The sequence below is a fragment of the Channa argus genome, chromosome 15, assembly GCF_033026475.1.
Source record: "Channa argus isolate prfri chromosome 15, Channa argus male v1.0, whole genome shotgun sequence".
Lineage (NCBI taxonomy): Eukaryota > Metazoa > Chordata > Actinopteri > Anabantiformes > Channidae > Channa > Channa argus.
In genome coordinates, this window is record NC_090211.1 from 3,570,104 (window position 1) to 3,591,310 (window position 21,207).

A 21,207-nucleotide genomic window follows, 5' to 3' on the forward strand; every position below is an offset into this window, starting at 1 on the left:
TTTAATTTAGGATTGTATTGTATTCATCAAGAGCACAATTACCTCAAAAGGTGCATCATTTAGAATTGTTTTGTGTGTGTTCGTTTCCTATTGAGGAGGGTGAGTGGCACATTTTCTCATAATTTGTGAGGTTTAGAAAGAAAAAAAACTTTTAAATAAAACATTTAAGCTATTTTATTACCTTCTATAGGTTCTTTGTTGATTTTTTTAAAATTCTTTTTACTTTGTAGATCTGCACATACCCAGCAATTATCCTGGACTGACGTCAGTGAATTGCCACCGCACTGACCCGGCTAGTTAAACTACACCGTGCGCGTGTAGCATCAATATAAGAAAGGGTCGACTAAAAACATGATCAGGCAAACGATGATACTGTACAATACAGTAAGCGCGTACCCGCTCTGCGCGCTACGCTGAAACACTGTACCCACCTACTACTACCGTTACCGTAGTTACCTACATACCCGCCTGAACGGGTATGTGCACGAGCGAGCAGTGAGCAAGCAGGCAGGAAGGAAAGGAAGGAAGGAAGGTAGGAAGGAGGAATACTGAATTGGGAAAGAAACGAGAGAGGAAATCTAGGTAAGAGGGAGGGAGAGAGGGAAGGAGGGAAGGTGAGAGAGAGGGTGAGAGGGAAGGAGGGAAGGTAAGAGGGAGATAGAGAGGTAAGGAGGGTAAGAGAGAGGGAGGGAGGGAGAAAGAGGGAGCGAGAGAGAGAGAGAGAGGGTGGGAAGGAGAGAGGGAGAGAAGGAGAAAGGGAGAGAGAGAGGGGAGGGAAGGAAGGTGAGCAAGAGGGAGGGTGGGAAGGAGAGAGAGAGAGAGGGAGGAGGGAGGGAAGGATAAAGAGAAGGAGAGAGAGAGAGAGAGAGAGAGAGAGAGAGAGAGAGGGAGGGAAGGAAGGAGAGAGCGGAATTAGTCAGTGATAGAGGGAGGAGAGGCGGCGGGTTGTTCTGCCGAGGTGGACGTGGCGGGTCCGCCGGAGTTAGCTACAAGTGACGGGCTGCGGTACCGAACCGAGACGGACAGCCGGCCATGAACTGGACCGCACGCAGGTAACGCATCGTTATCCCCACCGTTATGAGCCGCCTGCACGAATCCGGTGTATCCATTTTTCCCCTTGCAGCGCGATGCCGCTTCGTTTCTGTCGGTTTCCTGTCTTTTTAACGGGCTGCTCCGCTTTCTGACAGATAATGACCGCGAGTGTCGCCGTCGGCCGCTGCACAGATTTCATAATTGGACACAGTTGGTTCCTTTTGTGTTTGAGCTGACAGCCGCTCCCCGCTGCGCCCAGTCAGCGTGCTAAATGCAGAAAGTGCACAAGACCGCGGAGGAGGTTAACCTACCGCTGCTCCCCCCTCTGCTGCCTCTCCTCCCCGCTACACTTTCTCCCGTGCTAACATCAGCTAGCCCTGCTAGTTAGCTTAGCAGGCTGCAAGCGACGTTAGTGTGATAAACAAGATGGCCACTGGCTAGCTCTGCTAGCTAGCTAGACATGGCACCCTGCCCTGTCTTTGTATACCAGAAAAGCGTTTTTAAATGCATTTCCTCTCCTGTCATTATGGGGTTTCACCCTGAGCGCAAGAATCCTTTAGCAAAAGGTTCTTGCAGACAAAGCGGAGGATGTGAGGTTATTGTGAAGGGACAGAGACATCCTCAGAAGAAAAACACCTCTAGATTCTTTCAGTATGTGCAGAGGCTGCGTGGCGAGTTGAAAAGCCACCTGAGTGTTTGAAAGGACAGGTAATCTCACCAAGATAAACTTTATACTTGACTCCGAGCAGCATAGTTTGAGCGGAGTGGTCAGACATCTGGGTGCGTGTTTTACTGTTCAAAAACTTTTGGCCTGTCTTTGTGAAAGTACACACTTTGACGTTAACCGCTGCCAGGGCTGATACCAGCCAGACTGCCTCCAAACTTTTCGGTGTGTGAGGGAGGCCGCTGAACACTTCAGCAAGACCGCAGCACACTTACAAGAGTTGCAGTACCTACATGTGCAAGTGTTCGTGCAGCATCAACAGTTATTATCCCTAATCCCTAGTTGGTTGGTAAAAGCTAATGCCTAATTTGTCTAATCAGATAGGATTTATTTTTCTTGCACAAAAACTTTTCATTTCAAACAAAGAATGTTGTCCACCCTCCTCTGCCGGTGTAAAGCCTTAGCTTTGCAGTTAGAAGTTGAGTTTGCTATTTATCAACATTACATGCCAGGCTTAAACACTTGCCGTCTGATAAACTGGCAGTGAAAGGTTTATCGTATAATTTGATAAAAAACCTTGTTCTTTTTAGTAGACCATGATGGGCAAAAGCCACGTATTATTATTTCAGCCGCTCAAATGTTAGGATGCTCTTTTCTTGGAAATCATGTTAAACTAAAAATCTATGGATTTTGGACTGGTCAGATAAAACATGACACTTGGAGATGTCTCCTTGTTCTCGGAGAATCACATTAATTTTTATCTCTGCACATTTGAGCATTTGAATGTATAGTTGATAGAAGAGGAGACTTTGTTTTACAGGATGTCTTTTTTTCCATCTCATTCCATTTCACATTGATTATCTGCTGACATGGTCTCTATGGTATCAAACAATAACAGGTATAGACTACTTACTTTAGCTGCGTGATTAAAATTCTGCACGGTTTGATATGAATGACAGTTGTAATTTTTCCTCATGAAACTGATTAATTAGCGTTGTATTTATGCAACTCTTGTTTATTTTCCCATCCTCATTGTCTGAATCCCAAATGAATTGGTGTTAATGTCAATTTACATATTCACTCTGAATGCTGCAAAGTAAAGCCATCTCTAGTAATGCAGAGCACGGTGGTGTGGACAGAGCACAAATAAAGAAACTTCAGAATAGGAAACAGAAATGTGCAGTTTGAGGCCACATCAATAGTGATCTGGCTGTTGAATGATAGTTTCTGGTTGATCTAAAAGTGTCTGAATTTTGAGCAACTACACATTGTGATGTGTATGGACATTGTTAAAAGATCTGTTAATAAACTGTAATAAGCTTGTTTTATTTTTACTGTGTTTACATGTTGTGGTTAAACTGAAATCTGACCCAAATTCACTGCTGTTCTTAGTTACCCTATATACTATAAATTGACATTTGAACACCCTCCTTTGTGTCTTTGGGACAACATTGTTAAGGACATTTTTCTTGTTTAAAGGACTGTTCTTTGAATTTTCCCTGGACAAACTGACCAGGGGTTTCACGTTACATTAAATGTGATTGTGTGCGAACATAAAGATGAAGGTTGTGCAGACAAGAAGATTAAAACCTGCTGTGTCAGTTGACAAAATATAATTATAAAATGCAATGTTTAAACCTTATTGTTATTCAACCTGTCTATCTGCAGGGTGGTCCCAGTCAGATGCGGGTGGTAAAGCTGTTCGTCTCGCTGATCTCCACAACCAGTTGCTGGATTCTCAGGAAGCAGTGAGGGATACGTTCCCTACCTCCAAGCCTGTCCTTTTAGGATAGGTAGATACCTCATTGGCAGAGGGAGGAGTGGAGTAAGAAGTGAGGGAGGAGGAGGCAGCGGCGAAGAAGGAAGATCTAATAACCTCCTCAATACATCAGGTGGTTGAACAGAGTGAGGTGAGGAGGATTAGATCCACCCCCTCACCATGACAGACTTAGAAGCTGAGTGTTTGAGCCTTGGCTTGCCCCCTGAGTGTGGCTCCCCTCCCCTCCCTTTGGACACATCCCTACAGGTGGACTGTTGTACGAGTCCCGCCACATCGGCTCCAACACCCACTCTGGCCCTCCTCTCTTCCGATTGCCCAACACCCACACTCAGCTCGCTGGCGGCAGAGATTGTTGAGCCGTTAGTAATGCTGCCATGTGTGAAGAGTGAGCCAGAAGATGGAGATCTAGAGCCTATCCGGACCGTTGACTTGTCAGAGATTCAGCCACTGTCTACAGCTGAGCTGGGCCATGACCAGATTAAGATGGAGATCAGTGGCCTCGATTACATCAAGTCTGAGCATCATGGTCACCACGATGACCACCACTTGGGCCCATTTCACCATGCTGATGTGACAGAGTTGGACTACAAGTCCCACTATGAGCCCAGCTCTGTGTTTGACTACATCTCCCAGGTAAATGAAAACTTCATCACCTGCCCACTTCAGGTACATTCTGTCAAGATGATAAATTGAGTTTCTTTGCAGTGCTGATCACTAAGAGCTTCTCCTCAAGTTTATCATAATGAAAAAGTGCAAATGCAAAACTCTTCAATATACTACAAATACAGAGCTGAAGTAAAGCAAGAACTTTTCCAGCAAAACTTTAATTTCTAAATGCATTAGTTTCAATTTCCGTGCTTGGACCGACACTGCACAGCTAGGGAGGGGAATGGGTTGGAACAGAGTGATGTTTCCCATTGTGTAGCATCATGTCTTCATGTCTAATACAGGATTCTAGCTGCTCAACAGTCCTGCACCTCTGTTGCTGGATTTTTTTTGTTTTCGTATGCACCAAATGTAGTCGTGTAGTAATGTCCAGTAAAGAATCAGGCCTGTTTTTAATGCAGTGCTGCTCGAAGGACCGTAGATCACACACATCCAGTTTTGATATATACTGTAGATTGTGGGATCGATACATTTTATGTTAAACATTTTTCTGAAATTGTTCCACAATTTGTAGAAGGACTTTTTTCACAGATTGGTGAACCTCTGCCCATCTTTTACATTTGAGAGTTTCTGCCTCTCTGAAATGCTCCTTATACCCAGTCATGTTACTGACCTGTTGCCAATTAACCTAATTAGTTATCACATGCTCCTCCATTTGTTTTTGAGTTGAAGCAATTTTCCAGCCTTTTGTTGCCCCTGTTCCAACTTTTTTAGATACATTGCTGCCATCAAATTCACAATTGGCTAATATTTTCCATATTATGGTAAATATATCAGTTTCAATGTCTGATATGTTGTTTATGTTCTATTGTGAATAAAATATGGGTTGATGACATTTACATTTAGTCATTTAGCAGATGCTTTTATCCAGAGCGACTTACAAGTAAGGTACAACATCAACATCCAAGCGAAGACCTATCAGAGAGAATTAGACTTGCAAATCATTGTATTCTATTTTTATTACATTTTACTCATCATCCCAATGTTTTTTGAATTGGGGTGAGGAAGAACAACTTCTGGGAGGCAACCAAGGAGGCAGAAATCCTTGATGGAATTAAATGAGTTTTGGGGCAGGTCAGTAATTAGCCTCTCTGAGTGAGATAAATGTAGGTAAATTGCAAGGGTTAGATGTAGGGCTCTGCCCTGTCATGTTTAAAAAATGCTGCATTGTGCTAGCGGGCCTCCTTGATAGTGATTGGCTCATTGGTTGGAGGAACTCCCAGTCCAACCACTTACTTCTCCACATTAATTCAACAAGCAGCGATAACAATATGCTTCTAAATACCATAAAAACCGAAACCTCCCGCAGTACATGCATGTTGTTTAAAATAACTTATTTGTTTGCATGCTACTTTTATAGTAGCCTCCTTTTGTGGTGCTGTAGACTTGTCCAGTGTCCGAGAGCAACTACATGCTGCTCACATAAGTATGAACACATTGATTGTTGCAGAGGATGCGCAACCCTCTGCATATAGCATTATCTCATCCTTAGATGTCTGGATCAAATGTTCTTTGTGGTCTATTCTATGGCTGTTCTTTAAAAGTTGCTTTCATTGTACACAGAGAAACATAACAACAGTGTGGTCAGATTGTAAACTTTGGATCTTTTCTTAAAATGACCAAAACACACACACACACACACACACACACACACACACAGTGGGGCAAAAAAGTATTTAGTCAGCCACTGATTGTGCAAGTTCTCCCGCTTAAAATGATGACAGGTCTGTATTTTCATCATCAGGTACACTTCAACTGTGAGAGACAGAATGTGGGAAAAAAATCCAGGAAATCACATTGTAGGATTTTTAAGATTAAGATAGATTTTAAGATGAAAATTTGTGGCTCTCACGAACCTGTAACCTCTTCTTAAAGAAGCTCGTCTGTCCTCCACTCGTTAGCTGTATTAATGGCAGCTGTTTGAACTTGTTGTCTGTATAAAACACAACTGACCACAGCCTCAAACAGTCAGACTCTAAACTCCCCTATGGCCAAGACCAAAAAGCTGTCGAAGGACACCAGCAGCAAAATTGTAGACCTGCACACGGCTGGGAAGAGTGAATCTACAATAAGGAGCTCGGTGTGAATAAATCAACTATGGGAGCAATTATTAGAAAATGGAAGACATACAAGGTCATTGATAATCTCCCTTGATCAGGGGCTTCACGCAAGATCTCATCCCCTGGGGTCAAACTGATCATGAGAACGGTGAGGAAAAATCCCAGAACTACACGGGGGGACCTGGTGAATGACCTGCAGAGAGCTGGGACCAAAGTAACAAAGGTTACATCAGTAACACACTACGCCGTCAGGGAATCAAATCCTGCAGTGCCAGACGTGTCCAGGTCCGTCTAAAGTTTGCCCGTGACCATGTGGATGATCCAGAGGAGGATTGGGAGAATGTCATGTGGTCAGATGAGACCTAAATAGACATTTTTGGTAACAACTCAACTCGTCGTGTTTGGAGGAAGAAGAATGCTGAGTTGCATCCCAAGAACACCATACCCACTTTGAAGCATGGGGTTGGAAATATGCTTTGGGGCTGTTTTTCTGCAAAGGGACAGGACGACTGATCCGTGTTAAGGAAAGAATGTATGGGGCCATGTATCGTGAGATTTCGAGCAAAAATCTCCTTCAATCAGCGAGAGCATGGAAGCTGAGATGTGGCTGGGTCTTCCAGTATGACAATGATCCCAAACCCACCGCCCGGGCAACGAAGGAGTGGCTCCGGACTGGCCTAGCCAGTCTCCAGACCTCAACCCTATAGGAAATCTGTAGAGGGAGTTGAAGGCCCGTGTTGCCCAGCGACAGCCCCAAAACATCACTGCTGTAGAGGAGATCTGCATGGAAGAATGGGCCAAAATACCAGCTACAGTGTGTAACAACCTGACCTACAGGAAACATTTGACCTTGTCAACAAAGGTTATATTACAAAGTCTTGAGCTGAACTTTTGTTATCGACCAAATACTTATTTTACACAGGAATTTATTAATAAATTCTTTAAAAATCTTACAATGTGATTTCCTGGATGTTTTTACCACATATTGTATCTCACAGTTGAAGTGGACCTATGATGAAAATTACAGACGTTCGTCATAATTTTAAGCAGGAGAACTTGCACAATCGGTGGCTGACTTAAAAAAATAAAAATAAAAAATAAACTGTGTGTGTATGTATATGCGTGTATATATAATAAAAATCTGTTTATCAATAACAGTGGCACTGCCATAAATTCTACTTTTTAAATTCTATTTTCTCATTTTCAAGGTTGAAAGGTTATAATTCTAACATGCATAGAACTCCCACTCTTAGCTCCAGTGCTAACTGTTCTCAGCAGCACTGTAGGTCTATTAGGGGAAATACTCGGAGGGGCTCTAGGAATTTGTTATTGAAATCTGACCAGAATGAACACTTATAACTTCTGAGCCTTTGTGTTAAGTCATTTCTTGGCCAAGATGTGTCCTGGTATAGAAATTCATTGTGAATCTGATCCTGATGGATGATCTACCCCTGCTGAGTTTAGTGTGTTTCCAGATCTTAAGATCATTAACTGACTGTTGCAAATCCTTTTAAACAAATAAGTACTTAACACCTGAACACTCAGAGCTTTCTGCTCACAACACTAAAACAATACATAATGTCTGCACTACTTTTTCAATGGCACATTTGCAGACTAAAGAAGGATTACATTTCATTTTAAAGGAGCAGGTCATGAGATGGGGGTCCATGTTAAATTATTGGCTTTTAAGCCGAAAGGACAAAAAAATAGATTTTTTTTTTTTTTTTTTTTTTTTTTTTTTCCCCCCCATTGAATTTCCTTTTTATTGTCATCCCTTTATATTTTTTAATGTGTTTATATCTAATTTGACATCGTCTTTGGTAAAATTGTGGACAAGCTGTTTCTTGGATGCATATAGAATCAGAAATATCCTGAGAACCAAGGAAAAAAGTGTGTTTTGCTGCGGTCTCTTTTTTTGGTCTGAAGTTCCCCTCATTCTACCCAAACACATGAGATATCATTGGAAAGGCCATGATGTCCCCTATTGAGTACAGTAGCTCACACAAGTCAGAAGATGTAGATCAAAAACAAATGTTCACTACAGAGGACACAAATGAAGGGTCTGGGTCTCAAAAGGATAATTGAGATAATGAGGAAAAAAAAAAAAGAATTAGCTCCACATTATTAGCTGTACATGCAGTTTTTTCAAATTTTTGTCTTGAAATCCAGTTGGGTAAAATGGACACATATTAATTGTTCAGGCATGTTTAAGTAATTAAAGCTAATTCGCCTTAGGGAGTGATATGCAACTTAGCAGAAGAGGTGCAGTGATGTTTTTTTAGCTGTAGCATCCTTTTCAGGCACCGTAATCTTATATTGGTTGAGTAGCTACTGACTGTATTTGCACAAGAAAAAGAAGAAAACCTGTTTACAGCATTCTTAATTTTCTTATTATTTATTCTTTCTGTTTAATTTGTTATGTACAACAGAGCATCTTCTCTGATTAAGTTACACATTTCCTTGCTGCAGGTGACGGACACTCTGGAGTACATTAAGTCTGACCACCATGTGGACCTACAGTGTTACTACACAGAGCTAAGCTCCCTAAAGTGTGAGTATCCAGAATCCAACACCATGTCCACCCACCTGCAGCACAACGGCTTGGAGTCCATCCACATGGCTGAGCTCCGCACCGAACTCAACAAACTTCGACCTGATACCCTGCTAATGGACGGCATGGGAAAACTGGACCCCGAGTTTGGAGGGGGCAGCCTGTATGAGCTGCAGCCGGCTGAGGACGGGAAGACGTCTTCAGAGGTGACGGGCACAGTGAACCGGCAACTGGTCATTACAGCCAAAACCCAGAGCCCAACAGTAAGGAAACCTCGTAACATGCAGGGGGAGAAACCTTTCTCCTGCACACAGTGTGGAAAGAACTTCAGCACACTTGGAAACCTGAAAACTCATCAACGCATTCACACCGGGGAGCGTCCATACACATGCTCGCAGTGTGGCAAGAGCTTCGGCCAGGCAGGAAATCTCAAACGACATCAGCTAATCCACACAGGTCAAAAACCATATGTGTGCGCTCACTGCCCCAAAGGCTTCACTAAGGCTGACGATCTGCGATCACACCAGCGGCTGCACACTGGTGAGCGGCCCTTTATCTGCGTGACCTGCGGGAAGAGCTTCAGCCAGTCGAAGGAGCTAAAGGCTCACCAGCTAAGCCACACAGGTGAAAGGCCATACTGCTGTCAGCACTGTGGAAAGAGCTTCACCAAGGAAACGAGCTATCGCAACCACGTGCAGATTCACACCGGTGAAAAACCATTCACCTGTTCACAGTGCGGAAAGACTTTCAGTAACTCTGGCGTGTTAAAAACCCACGAGAAGATCCACACGGGCGAGCGGCCGTTTGGCTGCACGCAGTGCGGAAAGAGCTTTGGTCGCCTCGGACACCTGAAGGCTCATCAGCAGATCCACACAGGAGAGCGGCCATATGCCTGCCCTCAGTGTGGGAAGTCTTTTAGTCAGTCAGGTCACCTCAAAGCACACGAGCAGATCCACAAGCGAGAGCGAGTGGACACTGCCAGCACCAGCAGCAGCAGCAGCAGCACCATGGGCAGTGACAGTAGCTAAAAGAAACCCCATACCCTTTAACCTCTTGGAAAAACAAAGTATTATTCCTCTTTTTATAAATACTATATATAATTTTTTTCCTTATGAATTTTTTCTTACATTTTCATATCTCTTGTGCTCTTTTGCATTATATATGTGGGCAGGGTGGACTCTGACTGATTTGCTCTTATGCAAGTGTCTGTGTGTGTGTGTGTGTGTGTGTGTGTGTGTGTGTGTGTGTGTGTGTGTGTGTGGGTACATGTTATGTACTGTGTGTGTGGGTGGATGTGATACTGAGGGGCTTGTAGATAATCTTTAAACTGGTCTGTCTGAACTGTAGTGAGTGTAGAATCTCTCTTCGGAGGACCAAGTACCAGTACTTATTTTTGGAGTATTTACTGATACACAAGCACAAATACTTCAGTGACCAAGTATAATTACTTCATGTGTTGTTTAGTTTTTTTGTATTGTTTTTATTTTTTACTAAAACAGACCAGCAGCTCCTGACTGATCAGGACCCCGTTTACTGGTAACTGTATGAAAAGTCGAGTGTTTTTCAAATCCGCTACAATTTTTACACATGTTCTCAAGGCATTACCTCAGAGCGTACATGCTGCTTAGAGTATCCTAACATCAGCTAAATACACTTTAAAGTAATGTGGGGTATTTAAATATGTATCTTTAGGATGCATTAGGTATTACCATTACACAAATCATAAAGCTTAGAAGTTGTCATACTTAGATTAACTCATTATGAAAATGAAACCTAAGTTAAGTCAGCAGTTTAATTTTTACTTTCTGCCTTATTTGATTTTTTTGGTTGGAGTTTAAGTCAGTTTACCAACATCTGTTATTATTGTTGAGGCCCTTTTAGTTTCTTTCTTCTGTACCCAGACTACAGTATTGTCCATTGTTGTTGCAACCTGAAGAGAGAGAAGTGAGTGAATTATTAGTGGCTTTTATTGTTTGAAATTTTGTTTCCAATCAGTGGTTTAGTCTCTAAAGTGTAGAGCTGCAACTCATATTTGATAGATATTCATTAGCATATTCTCTTTAATTATTATCTTTTATTTGATTGTTTTGATTTTAATTATTTCAGTCCTTTTTCTTTCCAACTTCCAATATATTCAGTTAAGGATCACGTAGAACAAACACATCAAGAAACTGAAAGATGTCCAATTTTAATTAATTCTCATTTTTAAAAACAATTTGCAGCTCTATAGCAAATTAGAAGCTTTTTGCAAGTCATTTGTTACATCATCAGACAACTATTGACATTTACAGATAATGGAGACTGAGGCCACAAAAGAACGTTACATTCAGGTAGCAGCTCCTGTTGGTATCTAACGAGCTGCAAACATTTATTTAAGCTTGTAAAACATAAAAAAATGTCAGCAGAACACCTTTGAACTACAGTACATGCTTTAATGGTTTACACACAGCCACGACTGAACTGCCTGATCCACTGTACATTCAGTGTAAGGCACAAATGAAACCTCGATATAAGCTCTAGTGGGTTTGTGAAAACACACTAGAGATGTGATTATTACGTACAAAAACTACACTGTAAAGAATTATGTGGCTTCCACCTTTTGTCCTTTGACTTAAAATATGTAAAATTAGTTTAGAAATGACCTATTTTAAATCAAACAACAGATAACACCAGTGTTTATGATGAAATTATAGACCTAAAAGTGAGCAAAAACTATACAAAGTTCAGTGAAACATGAAGTTTAAAAAAAAAAAAATGAACCTGTACCTCCTTCAATCATTTCTGAGATTGTCAGAAGCTGCTATGCTTTTCAGTAAATCCTGTTGATGCTCAAGCACTGACTTTAATTTTTATTGTTTTTGTGGTAAACGGGGCCCTGGTTCAGATTCCTCAGTATATGTTGAAAGCATTACTGTGTTTTAACTCCAAGTTCATTTCAATCTTTTGCCAATAGTGTAAGAGTACTTATTTTTGAGTACTGTATTGTTAAACATCTGATTTATATAGTTTTTTTGTAATTTTACTTTTTTTATTTTATTGCCCAGTATTGATTAATCAAGACACAACACAGTGATCTTTTTATTGTCGAGGATAATCAGCTGATTTGACATTCCCTTTGTTTTGTAGCAGAATTATAAATCATTCCAATATTGTTACATCAGTAACTCAGTTTTCAGTCTGAATGGGCTCCAATAGGACCAAACACATCAGCACAAAGGAACCCAACAACTCCCATATCCCCCCCTCCTGTCCAGATCGCTCACTGTGTACAAATTAATGTCATTCTTTTTAAAAAATATGATGACATTATTTTAAAAAAAATCAAAGCAAAAAAGACAAAAGTGATGCAACTTCTTGTACTGGAAAAGACTTATTAAAGAAACTAATGGTATACTTTGCTCTGTTCTGGGTCTCTTCGTATTTTGTGTTATTTTCTAATGTTTATTTATACAATGATTGGCATCTTTATTAGGTACAATCTAACACAAACCAATGCAGCAGCTCTGCCATGAATTCTACTTTTACAATGTTGTAATTTTTAAGTTGTTATCGTGAAATTGTCAGAATTGTGTTTACTCTGCTCCTTGTTTATAATTGCTGCCATAGTGGGAAGTGGAGTTCCACTGGAATGCATCACAAGAAGATGTGGTTCTAAAACTTTGCCCACCTTTTAAAATGAATGTAGGGGTCAAACAGGGGTCATTTATAATGTGACGTTAATGCTACAATAGTACTAATAATACACTTGAGACTAGTTTATCTTTGCCACGTGTTGATACAATGGTGCTGGTACAACTTTATATCTATTATTCAGGTGGTTTTATTGTTTGACTGGACTGCATTATAGTTTAAGATGGTTTTAATGTTTTATCATCCCATTAACATGAACACTGCCAGGCCCCCAAAAAGGGGAAGTGTTTTGGTACTTAACCTATAATATGCAACTCAAGCTACCACTAGCATGAGTCATGAAATCAGAGCTCCCAGCTGCATAGTGTAGCTATGGAAATACATATTTCTCATTGGTTTCAAATTCATTCATTAATAATATTATTCTTTCATTTAAAATGATCATCAAAACATGTCTGTATGTAATGAAATTTCAAATTGACTCTTTTTCAGTAAACACCTGGGGCCCTGAACATGACCATAGTCAATAAATTAAAGCAAAAAAAAAAATCTACTTTTAACGATCATGTTAGCTGAAGCATGATGCTCAATAGGTACTGAATCAAATACTGATGCGTGGTTGCTCCTTTACCTTTTTTTTTTTTGTATCAGTTATCTGTGCTCCATACTTTGGCTTAGTTTTGTATTTTCTGCATTTTCTACACTGCGGTTTGTCATTTTAAACTCTTTTTCTCAGGAATATTCAGACACTTGTTGTGTTTAGTTGAGTTTTATTCCTTGAAGCACCAGACAGAAGTTGTGGTGTTAGTAAATGTAAATCTTCCTCTCTTCTTTTACAGCAGGACATAGTTACAGCAGAAAATAAATGTGAAGTGACTGATCTGCAGAGACGTTTCCTAATTTAACATGCAGGTAGGCAGTAGATTGAGATTTGACTCCATCCAGGGTAAGACAGACATGTGTTTGGTCTCATTTCTTCTCCTCGATGACCTTTGTGATGACTGTGGTGGTGGTAGTTGAGGAGGAGGAGGAGGATGAGACTGAAGATCTGAGGGACAGACACGAGACGACATGAGAGACTAGTAGTTTTCTTGGTATAACTTTCTCTGAGGTATTTAGTTTTAGGTCCAGTCTAAGTGTTTGACAAAGACAAGCTAAGATATTTGCCATATTTGACTGAATCACTAATCACTTCTTACCCGCCTCCATCTAGCAGCCTCCTGTACTCTCCAATCTCCTTCTCCAGTCTGGTTTTGATGTCCAGCAGCACCTGGTACTCTTGTCCCTGTCTCTCCAGGTCAGCCCTCAGCTGCAACAGCTGTGCTTCCAGGCTGCTCACCTGCACAGTCACACAGGCAAAGTCAACGTCAGCGCCAACGCATTAATTAAGCTACAAACGAAGACGTCCTGTGAGTGTCCTGCTCACCTGAAGCTGGAATCCATTCATCTGTGCTGCATAACGGCCCTGGGTGTCCGCCAGAGTGACTTCAAGAGATGCTTTCTATGGAGAGAGAAACGTGTCACTGGCCAGAAACTGGACGTCCTCATGTAAGCTTCTACTTCACTACATTTTAGAGGCAGGTACTGTACTTTTTACTGACAGAACATGTATCTAATTCTGGAGTCTAATGAACATGTCTTTCAGTCCTGTTAATTTCACCATGATTTCCACTTGCTACAACAAATTATCCACTAGTCTGAAGAGCAGATATTACAAATTATTGAAAGAAATACTGTAGTTGCACGCATGTCATCTTGACGCTGTTCTCACCATGCTGAGCTGTGACTGGAGCTCGATCTCCAGACTTTGAAGCTGGCTCTTCACCTCCTTCACCTCAGTTGTTGTTGATTTCAACGTGAGCTCTGTGGTTTCCACCTCCTTACTGAGGACCTCTGTCTGAAAGGAGAAGGAGAGAAGGATGTCACTACAGCACACACAAAAAACTGGAGGTTTCTGTTATGTAGAGTACTTAATTAACATTTTGTGTTCTACCTTGGCCTGGAACCAGGTCTCCAGGTCTCTGCGACTCTTGGAGGCAGCAGCTTCATAGTGTTCTCTGATCTCCTCCATGACCTTGGTGAGGTCCTCCTGAGGAGCAGCATCCACCTCCACATTTACTTGACCAGTCACCTGAGTACGTACGGACACTAGGTCCTGCAAGAGGAGACAGGCTGAGGTCAGTCAGGACGTGACATGATGGAACGACAGCTTAGTGATAACTGTAGGCCTCAGAGATAAGGAAACTTGGCAAGGTGCTCTGGATTTCATAAAGACCTCCTCGTGGTTCTTTTTTATGGATGCCAATTCGTCCTTCAGGCTGTCGATCTGCATGATCAAGTCAGCCTTGCCCACACCCAGCTCTCCCAGCAGCAGCTTCAGTCCGGCAATGTCAGCCTCCACCGACTGACGCATTGTCAGCTCGTTCTCAAACCTGCACAAAGAGGATTTATTATTAGATCAAACCAGGGTCAGAAAGATTTTCAACTTTTTAATTCATCTAAATTTCAAAGAATGTACTTTTACCCAAGCTTTAGTTTCTGTTATTTGCCATGTCACATTTCAATTTATTGAGGAGAGAAACGCCTGTCAATAAATATACAATACACCTGAACAACAACCAAAACCTACATAATGTAAAAATATGTGAATCACTAATCACTTATCATTTGGATGAAGGGAGGCATTGACATTTGCATAAAGAAAACCAAAACAGGATAAAAGCAGTTAAATGTAAGAACAGGTTTTGTTAGTAGTTTCCGAATCGCAAAGATTTTTGGTCCTAAATTGAACCTATGTTTTATGTTCCAACAACAATTTCCAGTTTTCTTCTTCTTATTATTATTATTACTTTGTCATCACAGTAAACCAACTTGATGCATTTCCCACAGCAGCCAGCAGAGAGAGTGAGGCTGCTGAAAATAATAACATTTGCTGGTGTAAGAGCAGGCTGTGGAAAACCCTGCAGCTGCTCCTGCATAAATTGTGGTTTGACATGTGAAAAGAACTATGAAAGAAAGAACTAAATAAAGAAAAGAGTTGAGGTGAAACAGAAAGAACAGCGAGACAGGACAACAAAGAACATTTTTAAAAAGTGAGGTAAAAAAGGAGTGACTGACTTGACTCTGAAGTCATCCTGAGCCAGTGTCGCGTTGTCGATGCTCAGCAAGACGGTGCCTTTGGCGATGATGGCATCCAGGATCTGAAGTCATACATACACAACAAACACATCATTACAGGTCAGAAAAGAAACACCAGTCCTGCTTTTGATAGAGAAACCAATAGGACACATGGTGAACAGCAGATTACAAATCAGAAACAGCAAATTACAGAATGTTGTTTGTGTTTCTATTATACAAGTTCCAAGCATGGAAATGCAAATTATGAATGTAACTCTAATAATAGTAAACAATAAAAATTGGTGTGGGTGACACTTTCATACTATCACGCATAGCTGTACTTTACTTCTCACTTCCTCAAATTATTGAATTCCCTCTTGATTTTTATCAAATGTCAGGGAAATGATGATTTGTTTTTGTTGTCTTTCATTTCTTTAGTTTCATTCCCACATGAGAAAAAAGCTGCCATGGCTGCATAACTTTTCCTTCTACAGCAGAATAAATAGAAAAATAAACTGGCCTGGCACTTTGGGGATTTTGCATTATTCAGTTTGTCAATGCTGTGTTTGCTTTGTGGAAAAGTGGGAATAAATATCTGAGCTTTGTCTTGATAAAATAAAAAGGGGATTTTAGTGGCAGATGTCTTTTTTTTTTTACTTTGTTCTGGCATCTAATTGTGGCTATTTATAGAAACCAACAGTGCCAGATTTATCTTATTTAATCTTTTATCTTATTAAACTTGTAACTCAGGGTCTTATTGTCACGAATAAAACAATTTTTATGATAATTATTAAAAATACTCGTATAAAGCTTTTTATCCAATTGATTACCCAAATAATGGGAAATATACATTTTTTTACTTCCTCGTGAGGGAGTCTCTTATTCAGGTTTTTTTTTACATGCGTTTAATTAGAGATTAGATTTTGAAAACTATTTAAACAAATATGATTAAAAAAAGACCAGAAGCTAGTTTCCATGCTGCCCCACTTCATTACCTTGCCCTGAAGCTCTGCAATGGTGGTGAAAAAGCCGCTGTAGTCTCTGGTAGCAGGTCCGACCTTGTTCTCAACAAACTGTCTGATCTTTAGCTCCAGCTCATTGTTGGCCTTCTCCAGTGCTGCCACCTTACCCAGGTAGGAGGCCAGGCGGTCGTTCAGGTTCTGCATGGTGAACTTCTCATTGCCAATGAAGCTGTCATCACCTGCTCCTCCACCGAATCCTGCCCCTGCTCCGAATCCTGACCCTGCTCCACCACCAAAACCTCCACCAGCACTGAAACCTGACCCTGCTCCACCACCAAAGCCAAAACCACTGCCGCCAATGGCAGAGAAGCTCCTGCTGCCCTGGGAAACCCTAATATTACCACCTCCTCCTGCCACGCTGAATGAACTCATGCCTTTGCTGAAGAATGATCTCCCAGTCAGGGAGTTCCGTGAGGACAGTACTGCAGCCATGATGATGGAGTGAAGGTGTATTTCAGCCTGTCTTCTCCAGTGGAGGGAGTAGGAGAGGAGAGAAGTGAAGGGATACAGATCAGTGTGCTTCTTATAAATATGCTCAGGCGGGCTGAGCTCCTGCAGGTGAGGGGTTGGGTTGCTGTCCACACCCCTAGCAACATAATCCGTTACATTTTCTCCGGTGATGTACTCCGGTATAATTATGTTAACACTCCTTTATGCCTTTGTCTTGTTATACTTTATACAGCTTCCCTATTATCAAAGCAGTCACTTGTAAGGTTTGGCTGTCACTTTGCAAAACTGCTACGATCCCGTTTTCTGCAACTTACAAAATCTGCAAGAAATTAGACCCATTCTTCCACCTCAAGACAAAGTCATTCATTCCTTCACAAGCTCCTGGTGAGACCAGTGAATTGCGATTAGTATTTGGATTATCTTGAGTCAATCCATACTTTTTAAGATTTTGGTTTTTATTTTACTTTCGACTTTAATTATAGGAACATTTTAAAGCCACTTAACAGCTTTTTTTAAAGCACGGCCATTATAAAAGTATAGTGTAGCACAAAATAGAAAGGGCTTAAATACAAAAACCTCGTAAGTGTAAACTCAGTGAGTTGCTTTCTAACACTCCCTCTGAGTTATGTTATATATGTGTTATATAACCTGCAGTATATTCTATTTTTGCTGAGGGGGGTTCTGCCTCAGTACAAAGAGTTCACTGTGGAGCTGATGGTGGCAGCTGAAATGAAATGCCCCCTGGGACCAAGCTCTCATCTATCACCTGACAGCATCAAACTTCAAGTGAGGTGTATGTTGTGGGAATACACCCCTGGCTGAGTGAGAAAGAGAGCTTCAGTTTGTTGTATTGCCATGGTGACCTGCAGCTCAACAGGTTTCTCTTCTGTTGTATGAACTCTCAGCTGTGTTTTGTGTGTGTGTGGATACAGGATTACAACATGGTGCCCCGTATCTAGGAAAAAGAAAATTCTTCTTTCATTAGGATCCATTGAGCGTTCGCGCTATAGAGTCCTTTTCCAGTCCAAAATCTTGCCCCCCTAAACATGAAATATTCATAGAGAAGTTTCAGATTTCTCAAATGATCTTTGAATAGTATCACATTGTTATTGTAAAAACGCTCAATTTGGCGGGTTTGTGATGCTCATAAAAACCTATTTGAGTTTCACTGCATGTCTTTGCACAACAGGGAAAGTGCCTTTTGGGCCTGTGTGTGTCGTGGAAAATCTCGAAGTTGCCCTATTAAATGGACCAATATCAGTTCTTATCAACCCTTAACTGGCTTTGACTAGCTACTGCATTCTAGTAGGTTCAGCGTGTTCTTATCATACTATGTAACTGTAGGTTCGTATTGTGCACTATGGTGCACCCAACCATTGCTGTCATGGTTATAAAATGACCAAAACAAACTAATGTTTAAGTGTTTGGATGCCAACCCATCTTCACTGGCCACTTCCCTAATACTTTTATAGAAAAAGATTTTCTTTATCTATAATTGATGACATCCTATTTAATGGTTTCATTGCAGTAGTGTGGACTGGTCACTGCACCAAAACCAGTTTATGGCACAGTGCAATTCCAAATCCACCTGTGTAGAAAACGGAATTGTTAAAAAATGAAGCCTGTCACAGTCTTCGTTTAGCATATTTGCATGCTCACATTAGATGATTAGCATCGAACACAAAGTGCAGCTGTGCCTGATGAGAATGCCAGTAATTTTGCAAGATTTGGTCACATACCGTCCGGGACATAACAAGCATTTAGAGTGTTAACCTTATGTCTTGTCTTTGCATGTCCAGGCCCCACTTTAGCTTCAACTGTCTAAAGTTTGTATGTTTGTTATGAAACTATGTGTTATGCAGGGTTGCAATTACAATTATTGTCATGCTTTCATTTATTATAGATTGTACTGTTGTTGTTGTTATTATTATTATTATTATTATTATTATTATTATTATTATTATTATTATTATTATTATTATTATTATTTTATTATTATTATTATTCACTTTTCTGAGTAGTTGATTTTTGTTCAGTGCGTGTCAACTACTTGTTTCAGCTCTGTTGTTTTCTTTAGGTGGCTTATAAGAGAATATTAGAAAATGTCTTTTTTATTTTAAAAAAATGCATAGCAGATTTATGGACAACTGATTTTTTAGTTTTGCACTTAATCACTCAGACGTTAAGAGTAAAATCTGTTTAGCTGGCAGCAGAATTTTTATCTGAGGAATGAAAAGATATGGCTCTGATTGATGGGCAGGGATCTGCTGCCACATGCATCAGCTTCACCCCTGCAGCAAATAAAGGACTTATACCTGAGTGACAGGATTGATTTGCAGCCAGATTTACCTTTGCATGCAATGTGCAGGTAAGCTTATAAATAGCTTCCATATGGACTGTTGCATACAGTATACCTCCAGGTAAAAGCTACAAGTCATACTCTGTATGTATGCGTGAAGGAATACAGTATTACAGTATGTGTATCAGTAGCTTCCACACACACTACTACAGGATACCTGCATGTTTTAACTAAATGCCAACTATTCTCTCTGTTCTCAAGTAAAAGGACCTGCTTTCATGCATGCAACACACTTTTATAAAAGATTTCTATTAAAGCTGTTCGGCATTACATCTACAATCTAAGTTTAGTGTCTTGCTTAAAGAAACTTTGATACTGAGTAGATTCCTACAGTATTTTAGGCCTGCTGCCTTCAGGCCCTGCTCTGGTGGCTTTCTAACCTCCCAACTGTGACCACACCTCTGACCCAAATGAAGCTTAAGCTCTGTAAACCATCTGTCAATCAGCTACAACAATGAGATTTGTCTTTTCATTTTCTCTCAACAGAAACCAAGGAGCAGCTGATAGAGAATCTGAACTAACAAGAACCCCACATGAAATGGGATACATTCATATTACCTGCTGAAGTTGCCGAAGACAGTTTTTTAAATTTTAATATACATATATTTTTTTTTTGTAGTTGCACTTGAGGTACTTATCATCAACAGGAGAGAGTGTCCTACAGATACAAGAGCTGCGACAAACAAGGGGCCAAACACAATAGTGGGTCATTTTAAGTCCATGTAAATCCATCTATATATGTGAGCTACTGAGAAAAGTGTTGAGATTCTCGTTAAACATTTGAGACTTTGCAACTATACAGAGTGTGATAATTTTGTGAAGCTGCAGACTAAAGTGGCTGAGGTGAGGAAAGGTGCCGTTCGAGAAAATAAGTCCTTTGGCATTTGCAGCATTATCCAGGTATCCAGTGTGGGTCTATGGCAACGTTTATCGCTGGCCCAAAGTGATTCAAGTCTGTTTAGACTTTACTTTGTGTTTTCATGTTGAACCAAAAGGAGCCAACCAAAAATACCTTATTTAAATTTGTGTAAATTAATAGTAAAATAAATAATGATGCTAATATAAAGAAAGTAATGCTACCATCAATATCTACATAAAGATCAGGGCTGCCAGCATTTGAGATTTTCTAATATAATGCAGCCTGGGTGGCACCATTTGTGGTTAATAAAAGCAGCAATACAAGTCTTTAAAGATAAGCCTTATCTCCTCTTTTCCATCAGTCTCTGTTTTCTGGACCCATCTCTTTTCCCTGTATTTATGGGGGGAGGGGGATACAAATGATCAGTACTGGTATCAGGGATTCCTGGCTGAATTTCAGTTAGTATCGAATTGGCAACGAAACAAGTGGTTTTGCACGTCACTATTTGTAATGGCCCCTTCAACCTAAGCCCAAATACTGCACTGTTAAAAACACAGAAGCCACTTGCACCTACTCAGCCTGTGTCATGTATCACAGTGTATGTCACAATAAAAAGGATATAACTAAAGGTTTGCTCTGTATTTAAAATACAAACCCTCATTTTCAACATCAGAAAATACATTTATCAAAAGAAAGATGCAGTAAACAGTATGAAATAAAGAGGAAATACACAGAAATATATGTAAGGGCACTGATGAGTCATGCTGGACAGGAGGTGGCAGAGCTAACTGTCTGCTAGTACTCCACTACTTTCACAGAGGAATTAGCCTCCTGCACACAATCCCATCATTAAAATGATCGTATATACATTAAGTATGTAGGTTGAGAGTAGGGTTACAGCAGGTTGACAAGTGGCCTGAGGCAGAGGAGAAGCTGGCCATAAATAAAAGGGTAAATATCAGGCTGCGCTCAGATTGAACTTTTTATGAATTCCCATCATCAGACAGATAAAATTCT

At 40.6% G+C, this 21,207-nt stretch overlaps 2 protein-coding genes across 2 annotated transcripts; one reads left to right on the forward strand and one right to left on the reverse strand.

The window, feature by feature from the left end:
• Positions 1-868: 868 nt before the first annotated feature.
• On the forward strand, positions 869-12,144 carry si:dkeyp-113d7.1 (uncharacterized protein LOC407709 homolog). Its single transcript, XM_067476100.1, has 3 exons — positions 869-1,052; positions 3,365-4,109; positions 8,672-12,144. The coding sequence occupies exons 2-3, from the start codon at positions 3,636-3,638 to the stop codon at positions 9,779-9,781; spliced, it is 1,584 nt and encodes a 527-aa protein (XP_067332201.1). The 5' UTR covers positions 869-1,052; positions 3,365-3,635; the 3' UTR covers positions 9,782-12,144.
• Positions 12,145-13,133: 989 nt separating this feature from the next.
• Positions 13,134-17,023, reverse strand: LOC137099360 (keratin, type I cytoskeletal 13-like). The gene is made up of 8 exons (XM_067476105.1): positions 16,496-17,023; positions 15,501-15,583; positions 14,659-14,815; positions 14,377-14,538; positions 14,155-14,280; positions 13,810-13,884; positions 13,583-13,722; positions 13,134-13,431 (listed from the first exon to the last, which is right to left on the reverse strand). Exons 1-8 carry the CDS (start codon positions 16,952-16,954, stop codon positions 13,353-13,355), a joined length of 1,281 nt encoding a protein of 426 aa, XP_067332206.1. The 5' UTR covers positions 16,955-17,023; the 3' UTR covers positions 13,134-13,352.
• Between the last annotated feature and the right edge of the window lie 4,184 nt (positions 17,024-21,207).

Coding starts and splice junctions, on each gene's coding strand:
- si:dkeyp-113d7.1 (XM_067476100.1), top strand. CDS start 3,636: ATGACAGACTTAGAAGCTGAGTGTTTGAGCCTTGGCTTGCCCCCTGAG. Junction 4,110..8,671: donor TGTTTGACTACATCTCCCAG/GTAAATGAAAAC, acceptor TCCTTGCTGCAG/GTGACGGACACTCTGGAGTA.
- LOC137099360 (XM_067476105.1), bottom strand. CDS start 16,954: ATGGCTGCAGTACTGTCCTCACGGAACTCCCTGACTGGGAGATCATTC. Junction 15,584..16,495: donor TTGCAGAGCTTCAGGGCAAG/GTAATGAAGTGG, acceptor GTATGACTTCAG/ATCCTGGATGCCATCATCGC. Junction 14,816..15,500: donor CAGGATGACTTCAGAGTCAA/GTCAGTCACTCC, acceptor CTCTTTGTGCAG/GTTTGAGAACGAGCTGACAA.